General features: G+C 33.5%; 1 protein-coding gene across 1 annotated transcript in view; it reads right to left on the bottom strand.

The window, feature by feature from the left end:
- The window catches only part of LOC136033723 (DNA replication licensing factor mcm7-like), a 44,341-nt gene extending 29,144 nt beyond the window's left edge, over window positions 1–15,197 (bottom strand). The window contains exons 1-4 of the mRNA XM_065714614.1: window positions 15,054–15,197; window positions 8,427–8,530; window positions 5,814–5,954; window positions 2,526–2,698 (exon numbers count right to left, since the gene is read on the bottom strand). Of these exons, the coding sequence (XP_065570686.1) occupies window positions 2,526–2,698; window positions 5,814–5,954; window positions 8,427–8,530; window positions 15,054–15,090 (455 nt within the window). The 5' untranslated portion in view covers window positions 15,091–15,197. The remainder of the gene's footprint in view (window positions 1–2,525; window positions 2,699–5,813; window positions 5,955–8,426; window positions 8,531–15,053) is intronic.
- Between the last annotated feature and the right edge of the window lie 2,615 nt (window positions 15,198–17,812).

The raw sequence follows: 17,812 nt of genomic DNA, 5'->3' as shown, positions 1-17,812 counted from the left end.
TAGGTAGCAATGATTCAAAAGGCACCAAGTTACAGAATGAAAATTCGAAACGAGAGCGGCAAAAACTGAAAAATGACTTTTGAGTTGTTTGGCAATCAACAGCGACCAGTTCCATCAATAAGGAATTTTTTAAACCTATTTTTTATTTGTACCAAATCAAACATAACTAAAGAAAATTTAGATCAAAAGCTTCATTTTTGAATCATTTCCACGGGAGAATCACATACTACCTATGCAAATAATTCTTCTCAATTTTTATTTGGCCATCAAGAATTTTGATTAACTTTGATATTAATACTACTACATTCTTAATTCTTACTCCTGATCAATCGAGATTCCTTCCTGCAAAAGAAAATCCACAGAACGACACACGCACACCCGCAAACGCATTTGAAAAATTGAGAATTAAACAATTTCAATTCTTTGTACAAGCTCCTCATCCCAGGTTCTCTCAACATGAAACAAAAAAGGTGTAGGAACAGCCATATAAACAACATTTCAATCTTTTAAGAACCTATAACATACAAGTTCGATGTGAGGTCAATGCTAGCTTTTGTAAATTCCACGATCTCTCCTACCTATAAATATTCTTATCTAAAAGTGTTGTCTCATCCAGTTCAAATCGCCAAGGAGCATTTCTTTTCAAACGTAACTTCTTGAAAGATGTTATGCCAAGAAAATCAATTAATTGTAAAATTCTTTGATTCTTCACTTTAATAGAGAAAAATTCTTTCGAGCAATGTCCCCACAATAAGGTTGAACTGCTTCTTTTAGAACTAGCACCACACAACATTTAGGATTGAAAATACAACTAGGAGACGTTATGTCTATGGTAGAACCCGGGTGTCATGTCATTGAAACCTTTTCTATGTGATTCCATTGAATGAAATGAACAGTATTTTTTTAAATCATAATATAGCATTCGAAGTGGCTAACTATAACTCCAATCAAGTATATCTTATGTTAGCTATAATAGTGAAGATATTAGTACTACATTTCAATAGAGGGGAATAGCCGAGAAAATAATATACTCCAAAGATATATTCTTAGACAAAATATAAAAGGTTTCAGCACACTGATATTTTCTATTGTACGAAAAACGAGGATTCAAGCTGCAACTATTGGGTTTATAATCTAGTCATGAGCAGGTACAGGGACAGCTGACAAAGAACGTCCATCCAGTAGATAAGAAAGTGGAGAACAAAATTACAAGAGCTTTTACATTTAGCTTTTACATTTACCTAGGAACTCGAATTTTAGGACTAAAAGTTACCCAGTCAAATACAGTGACAAAAGTGAAATGTGCAATCTTTGCACCTGAAAATGGGATTGCATCAACACAATCATGGCCCAAACCACCGACAAAATGTCTCAGCGTGCTAAAGTTATTTGACCGTCTAGCAAGATTATCCCCAGTGTTTCTGATGCAGATAACAAGCTAAAAGTTAAGGAGCCAAAATACGAATAATTTATTGGAAAATTATTAAACAGAGTTAATAAAAACTTCATTGATTTGGATAAAACTGCTTTTGAGGTATGTGGCATTTGTGGTTGTAACATCCAGTAGAAACTTCTAAGTCAATAAGAAGTTGAGGTCTTCTTATGCAAGTGATGGCGTTGAGAAAGGACGAAAGCAATGGCTACTACATCCCTGCAGTTCGACTTAAAGAGTCTTAAATAATGGACGTTTTAATGTTTTGGGGGCTCATGAGATTTCATTTTTATCATATACTGTTTGTCAGTTAAATTGGAATTAAACTATGTTACCAGACACTTGAATATATGTTCCAAATAAAGTTATAGCTGCCAATCACATTAGTAGTAATTAACTTCACCGTTACACTCAATAATCCCTTCAAAGATTAAAAGGGTTGGTCAGTTGAAACACCGTAGATAAAATGCTTGAACTACTTACACTCGAATTCTGCAAAATGCAGGACAACAAGGACAACAGACATCATTTAATATTTCCCCCATTCCATACAAGGCAGCGCAAGCGGTGGCTATTACTATTCTTATTACCCAAATCGTTTCAACTAGAACGTGGCTGACTAAGTGTTAATGGCAGTTTACCTATCAGAAAGTTGTGTCAAACTGGATAAGTAGCCCTTGTGATTCTGAAGCACACTCTAGGAGAGCAGCTACTCTTGTTCCATAGCAAGCATCATTTAATAATTGAGAACTGTATAAAAATACATACCAAAAATTTTTTTTCTTTTTCTAATAATTCAAAACACGTAACTTTTATCAAGGTTAAAATTTCCCATGAGAAGTACTTTGCTGATTTGATTCTTTCCCTTTTTTCCGAAGAAATACTGAACAATTTAAGAAGAAAGAGGGAACTCGAAGAGTCAAATAAAGAAGGATCATTTGATCCCAAATCCTAACTTCAAAATAATCGGCCCCAAAGAGGCACAAAATAAAATCAGGAGGCGTATAATAAATACAAACGTAATTGAGAGAAAAAGAGACAGGATACAAGAAAAAGAACAACATGGTGAGGGAATAAAGGAAAAACGACTTACAAACGTCTTGTAAGCTCTTTAGGAAATTGCTGTTGAGCTCGCTGGGAATCGACAAAGTTTTGAGCCTGCGCAGGATCACTTTGACTAAGTCGCTCAGCTCGTCGATAGATATTTACGGCTTGTGCTTTTAATCGATGTTCAATAAAGACGTCTAATGCATCCCGTACAGTGGGCTGAAAATATTATGAGAACTCAACAGAAAAAGAAAAATTGACACTAATAACAAATCAACAACAAATTGGATTAAGGCCTGTATTGCTATACAGGGATAAAAAAAAAATTATATTAAGGAACACATGTCCCAAGTGCCAAATTTTAATCTAACCAAACAAATGATGAAGTACTTTTAAATCTTTTTATTTATAAAAGTAAAATTTATAAGTAAAATAAATTTATTTTTATTTTACTTATTATGTAATTTACTGTCGTTTATTTTTTATATATTTGAGCTTTCAGCTCACTGAAAGCAGTTTTTTTCTCTCTTAGACATTTGACAGAAGATAACTATTGGTATAACAATAAGAATCATATTAAGTAAACATAAAAGAAAACCATAAAAAAGTGTAAAAATTCTCTTTCTACGATTTTGTAAAGCTGTTGTGCTACGTGGATGAAACCATCAGTAATTGATCTACAGCCAAAATTAGGGATTTAGGAGCTATTTCCTAGCTACAATCTCAACTTCTACACTGCTTGTAAAGCTGAAAACATATGTCAAAATCGAATCAATGTCTGGCTCCAAAGTTCAAAGGTAACGACAACTGTCTTCGCGGAATTTCTCAAGTCTGATAGGTATGGAGGGTCTGGATTTTTGAACCTGAAATCTCTTTCTCTAACGCTAATTTTGGCTGTAGACCCATAATGGAAGTTCGGCTCAGGTAGCAACGCAACTCCTGACTTAGCCAAAGGCTGCTTCTCCCTACTTCACCAATGTACGTTGGTGTATGAAAGGCTACTTCACCAATGTACATTTCAGAGAATACACTGAGCAACATAGATTTTCGCACAAAGAAAATTCCCGTTTCTTCCGCCGTAGGTTTTTGTGTTAAAATTCGAGTTCATTACATTAATAGAATTCTTCCATTGCTTTGGTTGTTGTAGACTTTTATAGAAGTTTTTTCTCGAAATTTGGATATTTTGATGATAGGAAATAATGTAATAAGTATAAAGGTTCATTGTAATGAATACACTTCTACGTGCTAAATCCAACAATGCAACTAATTTCCTGTTAGCGCCTATGATTTTTAAGGCAACAATTTTAAAAAGCTTTAGTTGAACTTTGGGTATCTTGGGAAAAACATCAAACAAAACTGAAGGCGATGGAAAAATTCCGATACTAATTTCAAATTCAGTGTAAAAACTACTCAAATGAATGTATGTCTTAGTTTAGTTTACCTTTTGTAATTTTCAGTAACTTTTACCTGGTATATAATAAGGGGGGGACAAGAAAAACAAGTCGTCTAGAAAACAACGAATATTTGAATGTAGTTTTGTATACAAATCCAAAAACCTTCATTGAATTGATTAAATGCTCGTAGTCCTGCAGAATAATTTTTCGAAGCGTTTCTTTTTTTTACTTTAAGAGTTAGGACAAAAAAATTTAAGGGAAAAAAATAGAAGGTATAAGCACATAGTTACACTTCTAAATTACGCATAAAGTGTTGCGAGAGGCAAAATCTCTTGACGTATCAGAATAAAATTTGAAAAAGAAGAAATTTTTCCAAAAATAAAAATTTTAAAATTATTGTGCAAAAGTAGGCATGAAGGGAAAATTAAGTACATTTTATATTCAGCAAAAGAATTTTACCTAAAGCATCTATTTTAGAAAAAAAGGCAACTAATTCATGGCAGTATCACTCAAAATGACGATGCTAAAAACCAAATTTTTACTAGAATTAGTTTGAATACTTTAAATGAACTGATTCTGGCTATCTGCCAATTCCCTCGGATTCTGAGGGTTTAAAACTAGACTTTTATAAAAGAAAAAATAACACTTAGATAGTTTTTTTCAACATTCATTCAACAAAATAAGCTTCGCCCATGTTCTAAGAATGGATGACTGCAGGGTCCCTAATGCAGCACTGCAACGACATCCACAACGGTCCCGTCATAGAAGTAGACCAGTAATAAGCTCAGACATACCTACCAGAACCAATTTGAAAAACTTCCACGCCACAGTCCAGTTCCAATGGAAAAATGTTGTCATAAAAAGAAATACGAAGATTAATAGGTGATTCCTTTTTGATACTCTAAGTGTCTCAGGAGGAATAGGCGATAAGGTTTTTTACACCATCGAACTTACTCCCTTTAGATACCACCTGAAATGCCCATGCAGAAAAGTACAATTCTAATAGATTTTTCTGTGAAAACCCTAAATATCCATGTTGCCACTTCATCAGCTTAGCTGTTTTCAGAGGTTTTACAATAAAGCACTGATAAAAAGAAGAAAAAATGATTCTTCACTAGCTAGGGTTTTGTATAAAAAAGTTTTTCACTCTGTTTCCAGATCATGAAAAAAATATTCTATTCTACTCTATAGCAAAACTGAAAGAAACTTTTTGAATACTAGAGTTCAAAATTTTAATGCTGGCCTCAACAATAAAACTTTCAACAACATTTCATGCAGATTTGGGCGTAAGTTCCAAATAAAACTCTACATTAAAAGAAACAGGGTAGATAATTAATTACTCTACTTTTCAGTTTCCCTCTGAGCTTACAAGTAGTTATTGAAAAAAAAAAAACAGACATCCTTTCTTTGACGAGACGAACAAGAGTTTCAATAGCGATATGTCCTTTATTAGACAGTGAAAAAACAAATACAAAAGTTCTGAATATTTCAGACATCTGTCTTCATCATCAGCAGAAATACTAAAGTATTTAACACAAACTATATTTATACAGAAAAAAATGTAAAAACTTCTGGATGACTGAATGTTACCAGTCCACTGGCTTAAAAAGTTCATCAACTGAGTTTATTCAAAGTCTTGAGTTCCTTAATGCTGCTTACAGTTAGTTCTTAGTTTTGCTTACATTTAGAAAAAAGAAGTTTGTACCAACCCTATTAAGAATTCAACGTAAATTTAAGCAAAATTAAGGAACTCGAGAGAATCGCCAATGAACACTAAAACCAAAGGAAACGTAGTCTTAGACATAGAATGAAAGGTTTCCTCAGACATGCAGAATTCTAGCATTAGCTACACCGTGCTTTGGAGCGTGTCCAAACTCTACAATTGTAAAACAATAAACTCTTGTTTTCTGAGTTGACGAAATAGCAATGTTTCAACCTACTTCGTGTTCCCTTAGTAATGGGATAAGCTCTTCCACTACATCAGAAGCTAGCGCCACGTATCTTACTGTATTGTTAATGATGCGTTCTTCTAATTCTTCATCATACTTCTTTACATCCTCAAGGTCCACTTCCAGAGCGACCTATGGGAATTCAAAGATGAGTTTTAACGTTGAGCAGGGTCTTCCCTTTTCAATGAGACAATTAAGAAAAATCAATATAAAAAGTTCAACATTTAAGTGGACCAAGTCTATTTTTTTTTATCGAGCAACAACATCACAACATGGCTGGAACTCCATGTTTTTAAGTATATTCATGAGCTAAGTTAAATTTTTTCATTGATCCTGATACTTGACCCTCCACTACAACAGAAGCTGATTTTTATACTTATAGATTGCCTTTGGTAAAAGCTGTGATCATCAACTGTCTTAGTGATTGGAAATTTCCTTTCATCATTTTGTCTGGTTGAGTGGTCAAACAAACCTAATTGAAAAATGGTTATTGAGAGGCAATGAGGATGCCTAAAACCCCTTTCACTTTGGAACTTGACACCTATAGGTGGGGTTCTGCATATTGACTCCTTCAAACAATCATAAAATTTCAAGGCTCAATTAAGGCTGTTTGGGTATTAATATAATGAGACTAAGTAATGAAAATTTGCTTCTAACATATAATTAAAATTTAGCTTAATGATCTCTTAAAAAATCCTACTAGAAACTTTTAGTGGGGTCACCAGCAGCTCATCTGTTTGATTTTGTCATTTTAGGGGTATTTAGGACTTTTCCACGACAGCAACAATCATTCTTCAGATGCATGTCCTTTCGTTTTTTTTGTATGATTTTTTTTCTTGTGCTTTAGCTGTTTCGTCTTTTTCAATTGGTAAAGGCTTCTGGAAGGTATGCGGCATAATCTTGAAAGGCTCTTTTACAGCTGATGGTAATAAAGAGGATTAAAACACAAGATCACCCAAAATGGAAGAAATAGATCAACATAAGAGGTGACCACTCCACTTTAGTAATTGTTACATTATATTTTGCAGCTACACGTTCAGAAAATCTACAGCGTTCTTTTACAATTTAGTATTTTATCTATTCAGGTTCATAATTAGAAAAACTGAAAAGAATTGTCCCACAGCTGCTTTTTTCTAAGCTTGGCCTCCTCCTGTAGAAAAAATATCTTCGTCCTTCTTCCCCCCTAAGGGTCGCACCTATATGTATCGATAAAGAAGAGCATTTTAAATTGTCTTAGCTTCGTTAAAATGAGATACTAGCTTTTCAGATTATTATAAGGGGCCACTAAACTTCACAATAATTTTTTTGTATACTCAACTATTTTCAATAACTATTTTCAGCACAAATCAAGGGAAATTCTATTTTTGGATTTTAATCAAACTTTTATATATTTGTCACCGTAGAAGCAATCCAAGTCATTTTTTTGTTCCCATTTGAATTTTATTTTGTGCTATGATTTGTGTTATTTTTGTTTAAACTTCATCATGTAGTTGCTCTATCTGGATAGATTATTGTTTACATGTGCTGGCTAGATTTAAATATCAAATTGGGAAAACTAAAAAAAAAAATACAAAAGAAGTGATTCAAAACTTCCGTCAAAAACCTTATGAAAAGTTGTTGATTTTGACAAAAACATTATTTTAATAAGTTATAGTTACAACTGTGATTAATGGTAGGGACGGATAGTATTGAGGATGATAAAAACTGAGAAAATTGTTTCAAAGCATAAAATAAGAAAATGTAAAACTATACTAAAAAAATACAATTTTTCTAAAATTTCTACACACAGAATAATATTAAAAAATCTTTTAAGTTGTTTTACTATACTAAGTAGGGTTTTTTTTAGAGACCACATTGGCTTTCTATGACAAACAAACTACGTTCAAATAGGGATAATTCCCTATTTAGGGGCTTATTCCTATTTGAACTTTTATTTGTTTTTTATTACAATAAGTAATGTACTAGTTACTGCCATCGAAAAAAAAACGTATCTTTAAAAAAAAGATTGTTGGGCTTAGTCTACTATAATTCAAGGAAGGTATGCGGTTGAATGATGCCTGTATTGAATATTTGCAAAAATTACGGTTCTATATAAAAAATGTTATCAACCTTTTTTAATTGCTCCAAAGTAAATGTTCTCTTTGACCCACTGCAAACAACCATTGAATGCCTGGCAACACTACCAATAACTCATGTCAATTTACTGGTTGTCAATGGTGAAAAGAATGGTGTAGTAAGATGAGATAATATACCAGAGAGAGATGGTAGCTGCCAAGTAATAGGTATATTACCCTGTTTGATTTTGTTATTACCCCCTTTTTATAAAGCAAAGCTGAAACGAAAATTCACGGAGTAAGCTATTCCAGCTAAATCAGAAATGGGGTTTAAAATGGAGACACATTCTGGATCAACATATTTGAAACTAAAGCCTCTAAAATTATAAATAAATATACAGAAGAGGTAAGATAAGTTTTTGTATAAATATACAGTAATTTAGTTTTTATGTAAAAAGTTAACAAGCCTACACACACACATGCTGTACAGACATAAATAATTTGACTTTTACCAAGCTCTTCAAGCTGAAAAAATTAAGCTATATCATACCTTTTCTCTGTGTGCAATCTTACGAATTGCTTCACAGTATGGAAAACTTTTTTGACCATTCTTATCTTCAGTATAGAATTCCTCAAAGAATTTCTTGAATTGACCTAAAAAAGAAATATTTTCAAACCAGAATTGAAAATGCTCCCATAACACCATAACAACAGTCACGTTAGCGTTAATGGAAATACTACAGCTTATTGCATAGATAAAAGTTAGTTGTATAGCCAATGATGAGGGTTTATCAGACTTAAGCCTCCCATGAAAAATCTCAAACGTAACAAAAGTGCAGTTTCTGTTATATGCTTGCTATGTATATATATATATATATATATTATATATATATATATATATATATATATATATATATATATATATATATATATATATATATATATATATATATATATATATATATATATATATATATATATATATATATATATATATATATATATATATCATGAAAAGAGAAATCACCAATGCAACAGCACAAACACAAAAAAAAAAAATTATGCTAATTTTTTTCATATTCGTTCATAATTCGTTCAATAATTTGTTTCAAAATTCGTTCATAAAAAATTATGCTAGTTTGTTTCAGCTTAGTGGGAAAAAAGACAAAGAGAAGTGACAGAATATATGGGAAACATATAGCTTGGTCTATATATTCGCACATTAGGAAGGGGAGGGTATAGTATTTGGACAGTTTGAAGTCAGAAAACAATTCGTACTTCATAATATGTAAAATTATTGTAGCTAACACATCTTACATGCAGACCCGCTGCACTTTATTCCCCCCCCCCCTAATATGCATATATAGGCCAAATTTGTTTCTGAATTATTATATTTCTATCATACTTAGGTATTCTTGAATGATAGGGGGTATATCTGTCCATCTTGGTTGTTACCTGGTGAACCAAGTTTTTCTTTTGGGACGTTAACCCCTAAAAAAAAGATGGTTAGATAAAGAATTTTTGGTTCCGAATGTAGGCTGAGAGTCTTTTCGAACTCTGTGAAATGTGGAAGACGCAATCGCTCATTCCGTGCAGGAGCAGAAAAGTGTACCAAAATTGATATAGCTAATTGGAGTGAGAGCTGGTGTTGTCCTGACTGCTCCCCTAAGAAAATTTCAACCACACAGGTAAATTCTTTAAACTCGCCTGTTTTATCTTCACCTCCCACCCCCTGTTCCCTAAAATCAAGAGCTAGGATGCTTAGTATCCTAAAGGACCTTAAATCACCGTTGCCCCCCCCCCTTTTTCAGAGGTTGATTCCAGCTTCTCCCTACCTTCAGCATGTAATTACATCCCCTCCTCGAGAAGTTTCTTGTCAGATTGAGGGCACTACCGTTTTTACAATCGATCCATTCTCTACTCTTGATAATGGGGATACATCTCCCCACCCAAAATTTGGAAAACATATACATTCTTATAAATCTTGACTAATATGAAAGGATAATGTGTGCTGTAAAATCTTATTGTAATGAGGACAAAAATTGAATTTTTTATTATTTTTATAAATAAAATTTTAAACCAAACTGTCTTTAAAACTAAACAAATTCACTATAGGGTTTAATCCAATTGATATACAGTAATGTATGCACAGAAAGTAGGTAAAGTGTGATGATCTCCACACAATAATATTTGTTTTATAAAAAAGCAGTTGGGAGCAAAGGCAGGCTGCTGCCAAGTAAGCTACATGCTGTTATAGCCTTGGGCTACTAAGATTGTTGAACTTCATTTAAATCACTTGTGTACTTTTTCACTGTTTATATAGAACACTACACCCCTGTTTGTTAATGAACTATCCATCTTGTCAAAATGGAAATCAACAATCACTGAATTTTTGGAAAAGAAACTGTTGGTTGATAGCAGACCTTAGTTGGTTGATACAAACCTTAGATGAAATGGAAATCAACTTAAAATACATTAGGGGGCAAGGTTATGATGGAGCTTCATCTATGAGTGGCCAGTTTCAAGGCTGTGCTGCTATAGTCTGTGAATGTTTTCCCCATGCAGTCTATGCTCACTGTGCAAGTCACTCCTCAAACTTAGCCGTAAATTCCTTAGTCACAGAAAGCTACTGCAGTCACAGCAATACCTATTTCCTCAGCACTGTATTCCCTAAACAAATAAAAATCAAAGGATAGATTGGATAATCTGACTAATTTTTGGTATCCTGATGTAGACAGCTATAGGGGAAGCCTGTAAGCTGAGTTAGCTTTGTGGAGGAGAATGTGGATACAGTCAGGAAATGTGACACCAAAATATTTCATAACATGCTTAAGAATGTTTTCCTGACTCTACACTGAATTTTTAAGATTGGTGCAGTGATCCCCATCACTACAGCTACATGCAAGCATTCTTTGTCTCTCCCTCAAAAGAGCGAAATCTTATGCCAGGAATACCTCAGGTCAGGAATGGCTTAATGGATTGGCCTTATTATCTATACACAGAGATGTTCTGGTCAATGTAAAAGACGTTTCTTATAAACTAGCCCACAACAAAAAAGGTGGCTTGATTTTATTTTATAATTGCATGCTTACAGTGTTGTCTCAATAATGAATACACCTTATATTTTAAAAACGTAATTAGCATAATTCTTTTTAATCTGTACAACTATCCCTCAGCTAAATTATCCATCTCCCCCAAAATTTATTGCTGGGTTTGCCCCTGACCAGCCTGTATGCAGTAATCTATCAGAAATTGACATTTTGCAATGGTGTCTACTTTAAACCACTTAAGATCAAATCTGAAGCTTAAATTTCAGTAAATTTGTTTTCATAAAAGCATTTTACTATTAAGACAAATGAAAACACTAACAACCATTCCTAAATCAGCTAGGCTGCAAATGGCAATTTTTCTCACTAGTCAGTTTTTATAGAAATGTATCTATAAACTTTTGGTTACCATGGGCTGTTTTGAGCCCTTGAAGTAAGGGCTCAAAATTTAATTTCTTCCAGTACACAAAAATGCACAAAGTGATCTATGCTATTCATTTTAATCCTGGCTAAATTATGTTCCTAGCTACACATTTACCATGTGCACCTGTTTTGTTCTATCGTTTCTCCTCTGGAGAGCCATAATTTCTATATTTCTACCAATTACCAGCTACTTACCAAGTAAGCAAAAAGCCCTTAAACTAAAATTTTACCATAGCCTACTAAGCTACTTTTATTTTATTATGATGCTAATTCAAAGTAGATAACCACTATACTTATACCAATGAGAATTTTGTAGGAGAGAAGTGGCTATTTTTGTTAGGAGGGAGCTGCAGATGGGTGTTAGTATTCCCAAAAACTTTTAAATTATAGACCTTGGATTGAAACAGTGTGGTTAACTATAACTATTGACAATAATATAATATGCTTTGGATGTGCATATGATGGCCCTAGTCCCCCAAGCCAGATTATTAGCAAAAACACCCTTTTGAAAATGGTATCTGATATCTTAAAAATCAAATCTTTTGAGACAATTATAGCTGGTGACTTTAACCTGCCAGAAATTTTATGGATTGATGGATATGGGTCATCAAAAACATGTTCTCCCTTTGCATCTTGTCTATCAAACAATTATCTATACAAACTGTGAATTGAGCCTACAAGAGTTTGTAGTGGTCAGAATCCATCCCTTCTTGACCTAGTTATTGTTTCTAGTCCAGAGATATTGATAAGCAATGATTATCTGCCCTGTCCCCTTGGAAAAAGCAACCATGTTACAATTCTCTCTACAATTAATATTCACAGCAAACAAACTACTTATAAACATCACTCACTTATTGATTACAAAGCTGTATATAGAGATTTAGCATGTATTAACTGGAGCTTTGCCACATATAACAATCTTGAGACTTCTTGGAATATCTTCAAAACTTTATTACTTGGTGCTGAATTGAGGCATACTAGCATCAGGATAATTAGACAGCCTAAAACACTACCATATCTAACTCCTTTTATTTGTAATCTCATCCAAAAAAAATCCAAAGCATTGAAAAAATATCATAAACATAGGAACTCCTGAAACTTCAAAAGATACCAGGTAGCCAGAAATCTTGTTACAAATAATATTAAAAAATTAAAATCAAATTATAAAAATAAACTAGCTCAATAAATCAAGGTAAATCCCAAACTCTTTTGGAGGCATGCATTAATTAAAAAACCAGCAGACATTCAGTTCTAGATTTGTGGGAAAATGGACATCTGATATATACACCTAAAAGTAAAGCAGAAGTCTTGAACAAACAATTTTACTCACTATTCCTTGATGGTCAGGATGTCCCACGCCCTGCAGTCTCTTCTTACCCTATCACTACTGCTATACCAGATATCAAAGTAACTGAATGTATGGTGAATAAGAAACTTGCTTCAACTAATGTTAACAAACCTAAGGGTCTTGAAAATTTTCATCTTTGGTGTCTCAAACATACTAAAGATATCCTAGCTGCCCCGTTAGCTGTAACCTTCAAAAATCAATCAAAGCTGCACAACTTCCAATGGATTGGAAAAAGCATATGTAAATCCTGTTTTCAAAAAGGGAAAAAGAAATTCTGCTGCAAATTACAGGCCAATCAGTATTACCTCTTCTGTTGTCAAAGTGATTGAAGGAATAGTTAATGACACTGTTATTAAACATCTTGAAAAGAATGGCATCCTTCACCATTCTCAACATGGTTAGATCTGCTGACACAAATTTACTACAGTCTTACAATCTTGTTACAAATCTAATAGACAAGGGAATTCCTGGTTGATGTTACCCTCTTTGACCTAGTCAAAGCCTTTGATAGGGTCTGCTACAGAAGAATGATTGTCAAGTTACATGCTGTAGAAATAAACAACCAAGTTGTTGGCTGGATTAAGGCATTTCTTGCTGAAAGGACTGAACAGGTCAGAATATTCACATCCAATTTATTCCAATTCATTTCTAGTCAATAATGGTGTGCTGGTGTGCTTCAACACATCTAAATGCTTTGTCCTTCATTTTGGAAAAAATAACTTACATTTTGAGTATACTCTCAATGACCTACTGCTTGAGGCTGTTAACAAGGATAAAAATTCTGGGTGTCTAGGTTGATGAGAAACTTAAATTTGATTCTCATGCTGCTATTGCTATTTCATCAGCTAACCAGACCCTAGAAACAATAAAGAGAACTATCAGGAGCTGCCCTCCAGGAGTCATGACAATTCTATATAAAGCTCTTGTTTGACCTAACTTAAAGTTGGCATGACAGTTGCATCCCTTTTTTTAAAAAGAAAGACAAATTCACCCTAGAAGCAGTCCAAAGGCAAGCATCAAAATTGATTAGCAAAGCCCAAACAGTCCTCTATTGTGAATGTCTTTGTTGCCTCAAACTACTAAGCCTGAAATATAAGTGCAAACATGGGGATGTCATATCCACCTTCAAACTTATTTTGAAAAACATTGTCACTGATTTATTCTTGTTTGCTGACACCTTTTCTACCAGATTTCACTCAAAGAAACTGTCTATGATGCCATGCAGACTCTGCCAGAGAAATTAGTTCTTTTCAAACAATCACCAGGATTTGGAATAGACTGCCAGAATATGCTGTCTCTGCAACTTGTCTTGACACTTTCAAATCAAGATTGGATGCTGAATGGAGTGATGTTGAGTGGAAATGTTTGGGAAGCAGAACCCACAAGGAGGAAATCCTTAGATTGCTCCAAGCTGCAATTTAAGATAATCATAATTACAAGAACTAAGTTGACCTGCAGTAATTCAGGCTTTTGAATTTAGCAAACTAGCCTAATACAGTCCTAGCCTACTTTTTGGGCCTGAGCCAGTCTAATGAGGTACATTAATGGTAAAATTCTAGTTAATTGACTTCTTGCTATCTCAGAAAGGGTAGGTTAGGAAAATGAAACTTTCAGGGATGGGTCTACTGGCTAAAGTATGTCCTGGGGAGGTATCTTGAAGTACCTACCCCCACTCCTTCTCCCTCTAGAGGGCCCTGACATTTGAAAATATGTGTTATAAAAGTGAAACCTTGCAAAATAGATCTTCTGCCTAATTGAAGTACAACAAAATTGTTTTCAGCTTCATAACTTTGCTCAATCCCATTTTATAAGGTTTTAAAGATAGATATGCAAATAGACAGGTTGACTTAGAACCTCAACAGGTTGACTCTAGTATGGCACTGTGGAGTGACATGCATGAGAGGTGTAGCATAAGTGGAAGACAGTAACAACTGGCAATCAAAGGGGTAAAATATAACCTTGCACTTGATGCCCATTTAATTGGACAATCATTTCCTAATTTCCTAAATTTTGAAAAAAAAACATTGATATGGCTCAAAATTCTACTAAAATAACAGGAATCACATTTTCAGAACTAAAGGGAGAGAAAAAGCAACTAGTAACTGAAAATTAAGGTAAAATGTTGTTTTGTCAAAATTTTAATAGGTATAGGCTAGACCTGTCATGTAGGCTAGGCAAATTTTAGGCCCCTCTAGAGGGAGAAGGAGTGGAGATGGGTACTTTAAAATACCTTCCCAGGACATACTTTAGCCTGTAGACCCATCCCTGAAAGTTTCCTTTTCCTAACCTAAACCCTTTCCGAGATAGCAAGAAGTCAATTAACTAGAATTTTACCAAATTGACTTTCGATTTGTCTTACTTCTTTCTGATTCATAGTCTCTTGGAAAAGCAGGCATATTTCACTTTTGACTGTGAAACTCTAAACTGATAGGCTATCTTCTAACAATACAATTTGGCGGTAATTTTGAACTTAAAAGCAGTGTTTTCACTTGTCTATAGAAATTTCACTAAATTTCAGCGAATTTCGTTTGTAAATCCGTAGACGACTTTTTTAATTTGGTTGAAATTCTGGTAAGCGTTTTTTTTAATTCGTTTTATGCCAGATTCGCACGCATGGAATTTTTCATTGATGAACCGAAAGGAAAAGCCCAAAACTTGTTCGCACGGAACATTTTAACATTTGCTTCTGTCAAATAACATCTGTATAAACTTCCCCTAGTTAATATACATAGTGACATATATACATATACACATATACATATAGATAGATTGGCTATTACATTGGAGAAACTTCCGTATTATAGTTATTTTTCAGTGGACTCCATTGGCTCTGCACCCATATATTGATTATGTATGGATTTAGATACATAGATTATATAAAATTATATAGATTATACTGGGGAAACTTCCATGTTATAGGTATTTTTAATGGACTCCATTGGCCATTACACCCATACATAGATTATATATGGATTTAGATATATAGATTACACAAAATTATATTAATTATACTGAGGAAACTTCCACGTTAAAGTGGTTTTTAGTGAACTTCATTGGCTATGCACTCATTATAGATTATATATGGATTTAGATATATAGATTATATAAAATCAGATAAATTATACTGAGGAAACTTACACGGTATAGTTATTTTTAGTGGACTCCACTGGCTATGCACCCATATATAGATTATATACAGATTTAGGTATAAAGATAATATAGTTATATAAATTGTACTGGGCAAACTTCCTCGTTATAGTTATTTTTAGTGGACTCCATTGGCTATGCACCCATATATAGATTATATACAGATTTAGGCATATAGATAATATAGTTATATAAATTGTACTGGGCAAACTTCCTCGTTACAGTTATTTTTAGTGGACTCCATTGGCTACGCACCCATATATAGGTTATATACAGATTTAGGTATACAGATTATATAGTGATATAGATTATACTGGGCAAACTTCCTCGCAATTGTTATTTTTAGTGGACTCCATTGGTTATGCACCCATATATAGATTATATACAGATTTAGGCATATAGATAATATAGTTATATAAATTGTACTGGGCAAACTTCCTCGTTATAGTTATTTTTAGTGGACTCAATTGGCTACGCACCCATATATAGGTTATATACAGATTTAGGTATACAGATTATATAGTGATATAGATTATACTGGGCAAACTTCCTCGTAATCGTTATTTGTAGTGGACTCCATTGGCTATTCACCCACATATAGATTATATATGGACTTAGATATATAGATTAAATAAATTATACTGAGGAAACTTCCACGGTATAGTTATTTTTAGCGGACTCCATTGGCTATGCACCCATATATAGGTTATATACAAATTTAGATATATAAATTATATAGAGTTAAATAGATTGTACTGGGCAAACTTCCTCGTTACAGTTTTTTTTTTAAATGGACTCCATAGGCCATGCACCCAGTTTCGAAGTAATGAATGCGTGCTCAAAATTTCATGCAGGATAAAATTTTGCATTGATTATCCTCAACCGAGATTTTCAGCGCTTGTCAACGCATCTTTTTGTCAGCATAAAATAATTATAGATCTAAAATGAAAAAAACATGGAAAAAAGGATACTGTTTTTTAAATTATGCTCATTAATTACTTCAAATATTACTTTAAAGATACTTAGAGAAAACTCGACTGCAATACTATCTAAAAAGATCCAAAAAAGATACATTCTGCTAATTATAGTGGTTATTCTCAAAGGCTTTTCGTTTTATACAAATATTTGATAGTTTTAACCTATATCTTTGAGAAAAATCCAACTTCATCATTTTAGACTCTTGAGTTTTTCATCATTTAAAAAAAGTCACAACATGTCAAAACGGCATTACCTGGAAGCTACACGTTTTAATTATAGATTGGGGAGCACAGGAAAAGCAATGGAAGACCACAGAATTGAATGGGGAGGAAAAAAAGCCCCAAATATTAAATCTCTAGTGGTAATATATACCTTTTTCTAAATGGAATCAATCAAAAGCTTTCAAAATCGGCCTGCCAAATGCCCACTGCTACTCCACTGGACATAAAAAGGATGATCTACAGAGGCTATATGCTTTCTCCGACCTTTTTAATGAAGTGTTGGGGCTAGCGGCTTGGGGTAAGGGGACGTTTTTGATGTATTTTAGGAGAGCGGAAGAATAAGTCTTAAATTCTATAAATTCCAGTTGGTTCTAAGCTTATCTTGATGATTAATTCGAATTTAGTTTATCTGTTGTTTTAAATCTGAACAAGCATTTCATCCTTAACCGAACCAATATCATAGTGAAATTGTAAAAATGATTTAAAAGCGTGAATAAGAATGAAAGGAAATATGAAAATATGCTAATAGAAACTTTATGTAAACTATATAGCAAGAATAATTTTACCATTATTGTTTTTTCGTGTAATTTTGTACATAAACAAAGGTTGCAGGCTATATGGCCCAATTAGGGGAGGGGGCACATTTTCACGGAGACCATTATATTTGGAAATGATGTTGGTTGGGGAGGTGAATGGTACGAATCTTTTGTTAAAGTGTTCCCTTCTCAAGAGCACATAGGCTTCACTGTTGCTAACTCTTAAATACAAGGTT

The sequence above is a fragment of the Artemia franciscana genome, chromosome 12 (assembly GCF_032884065.1).
Source record: "Artemia franciscana chromosome 12, ASM3288406v1, whole genome shotgun sequence".
NCBI lineage: Eukaryota > Metazoa > Arthropoda > Branchiopoda > Anostraca > Artemiidae > Artemia > Artemia franciscana.
This window is presented reverse-complemented; position numbering and strand designations above follow the sequence as displayed.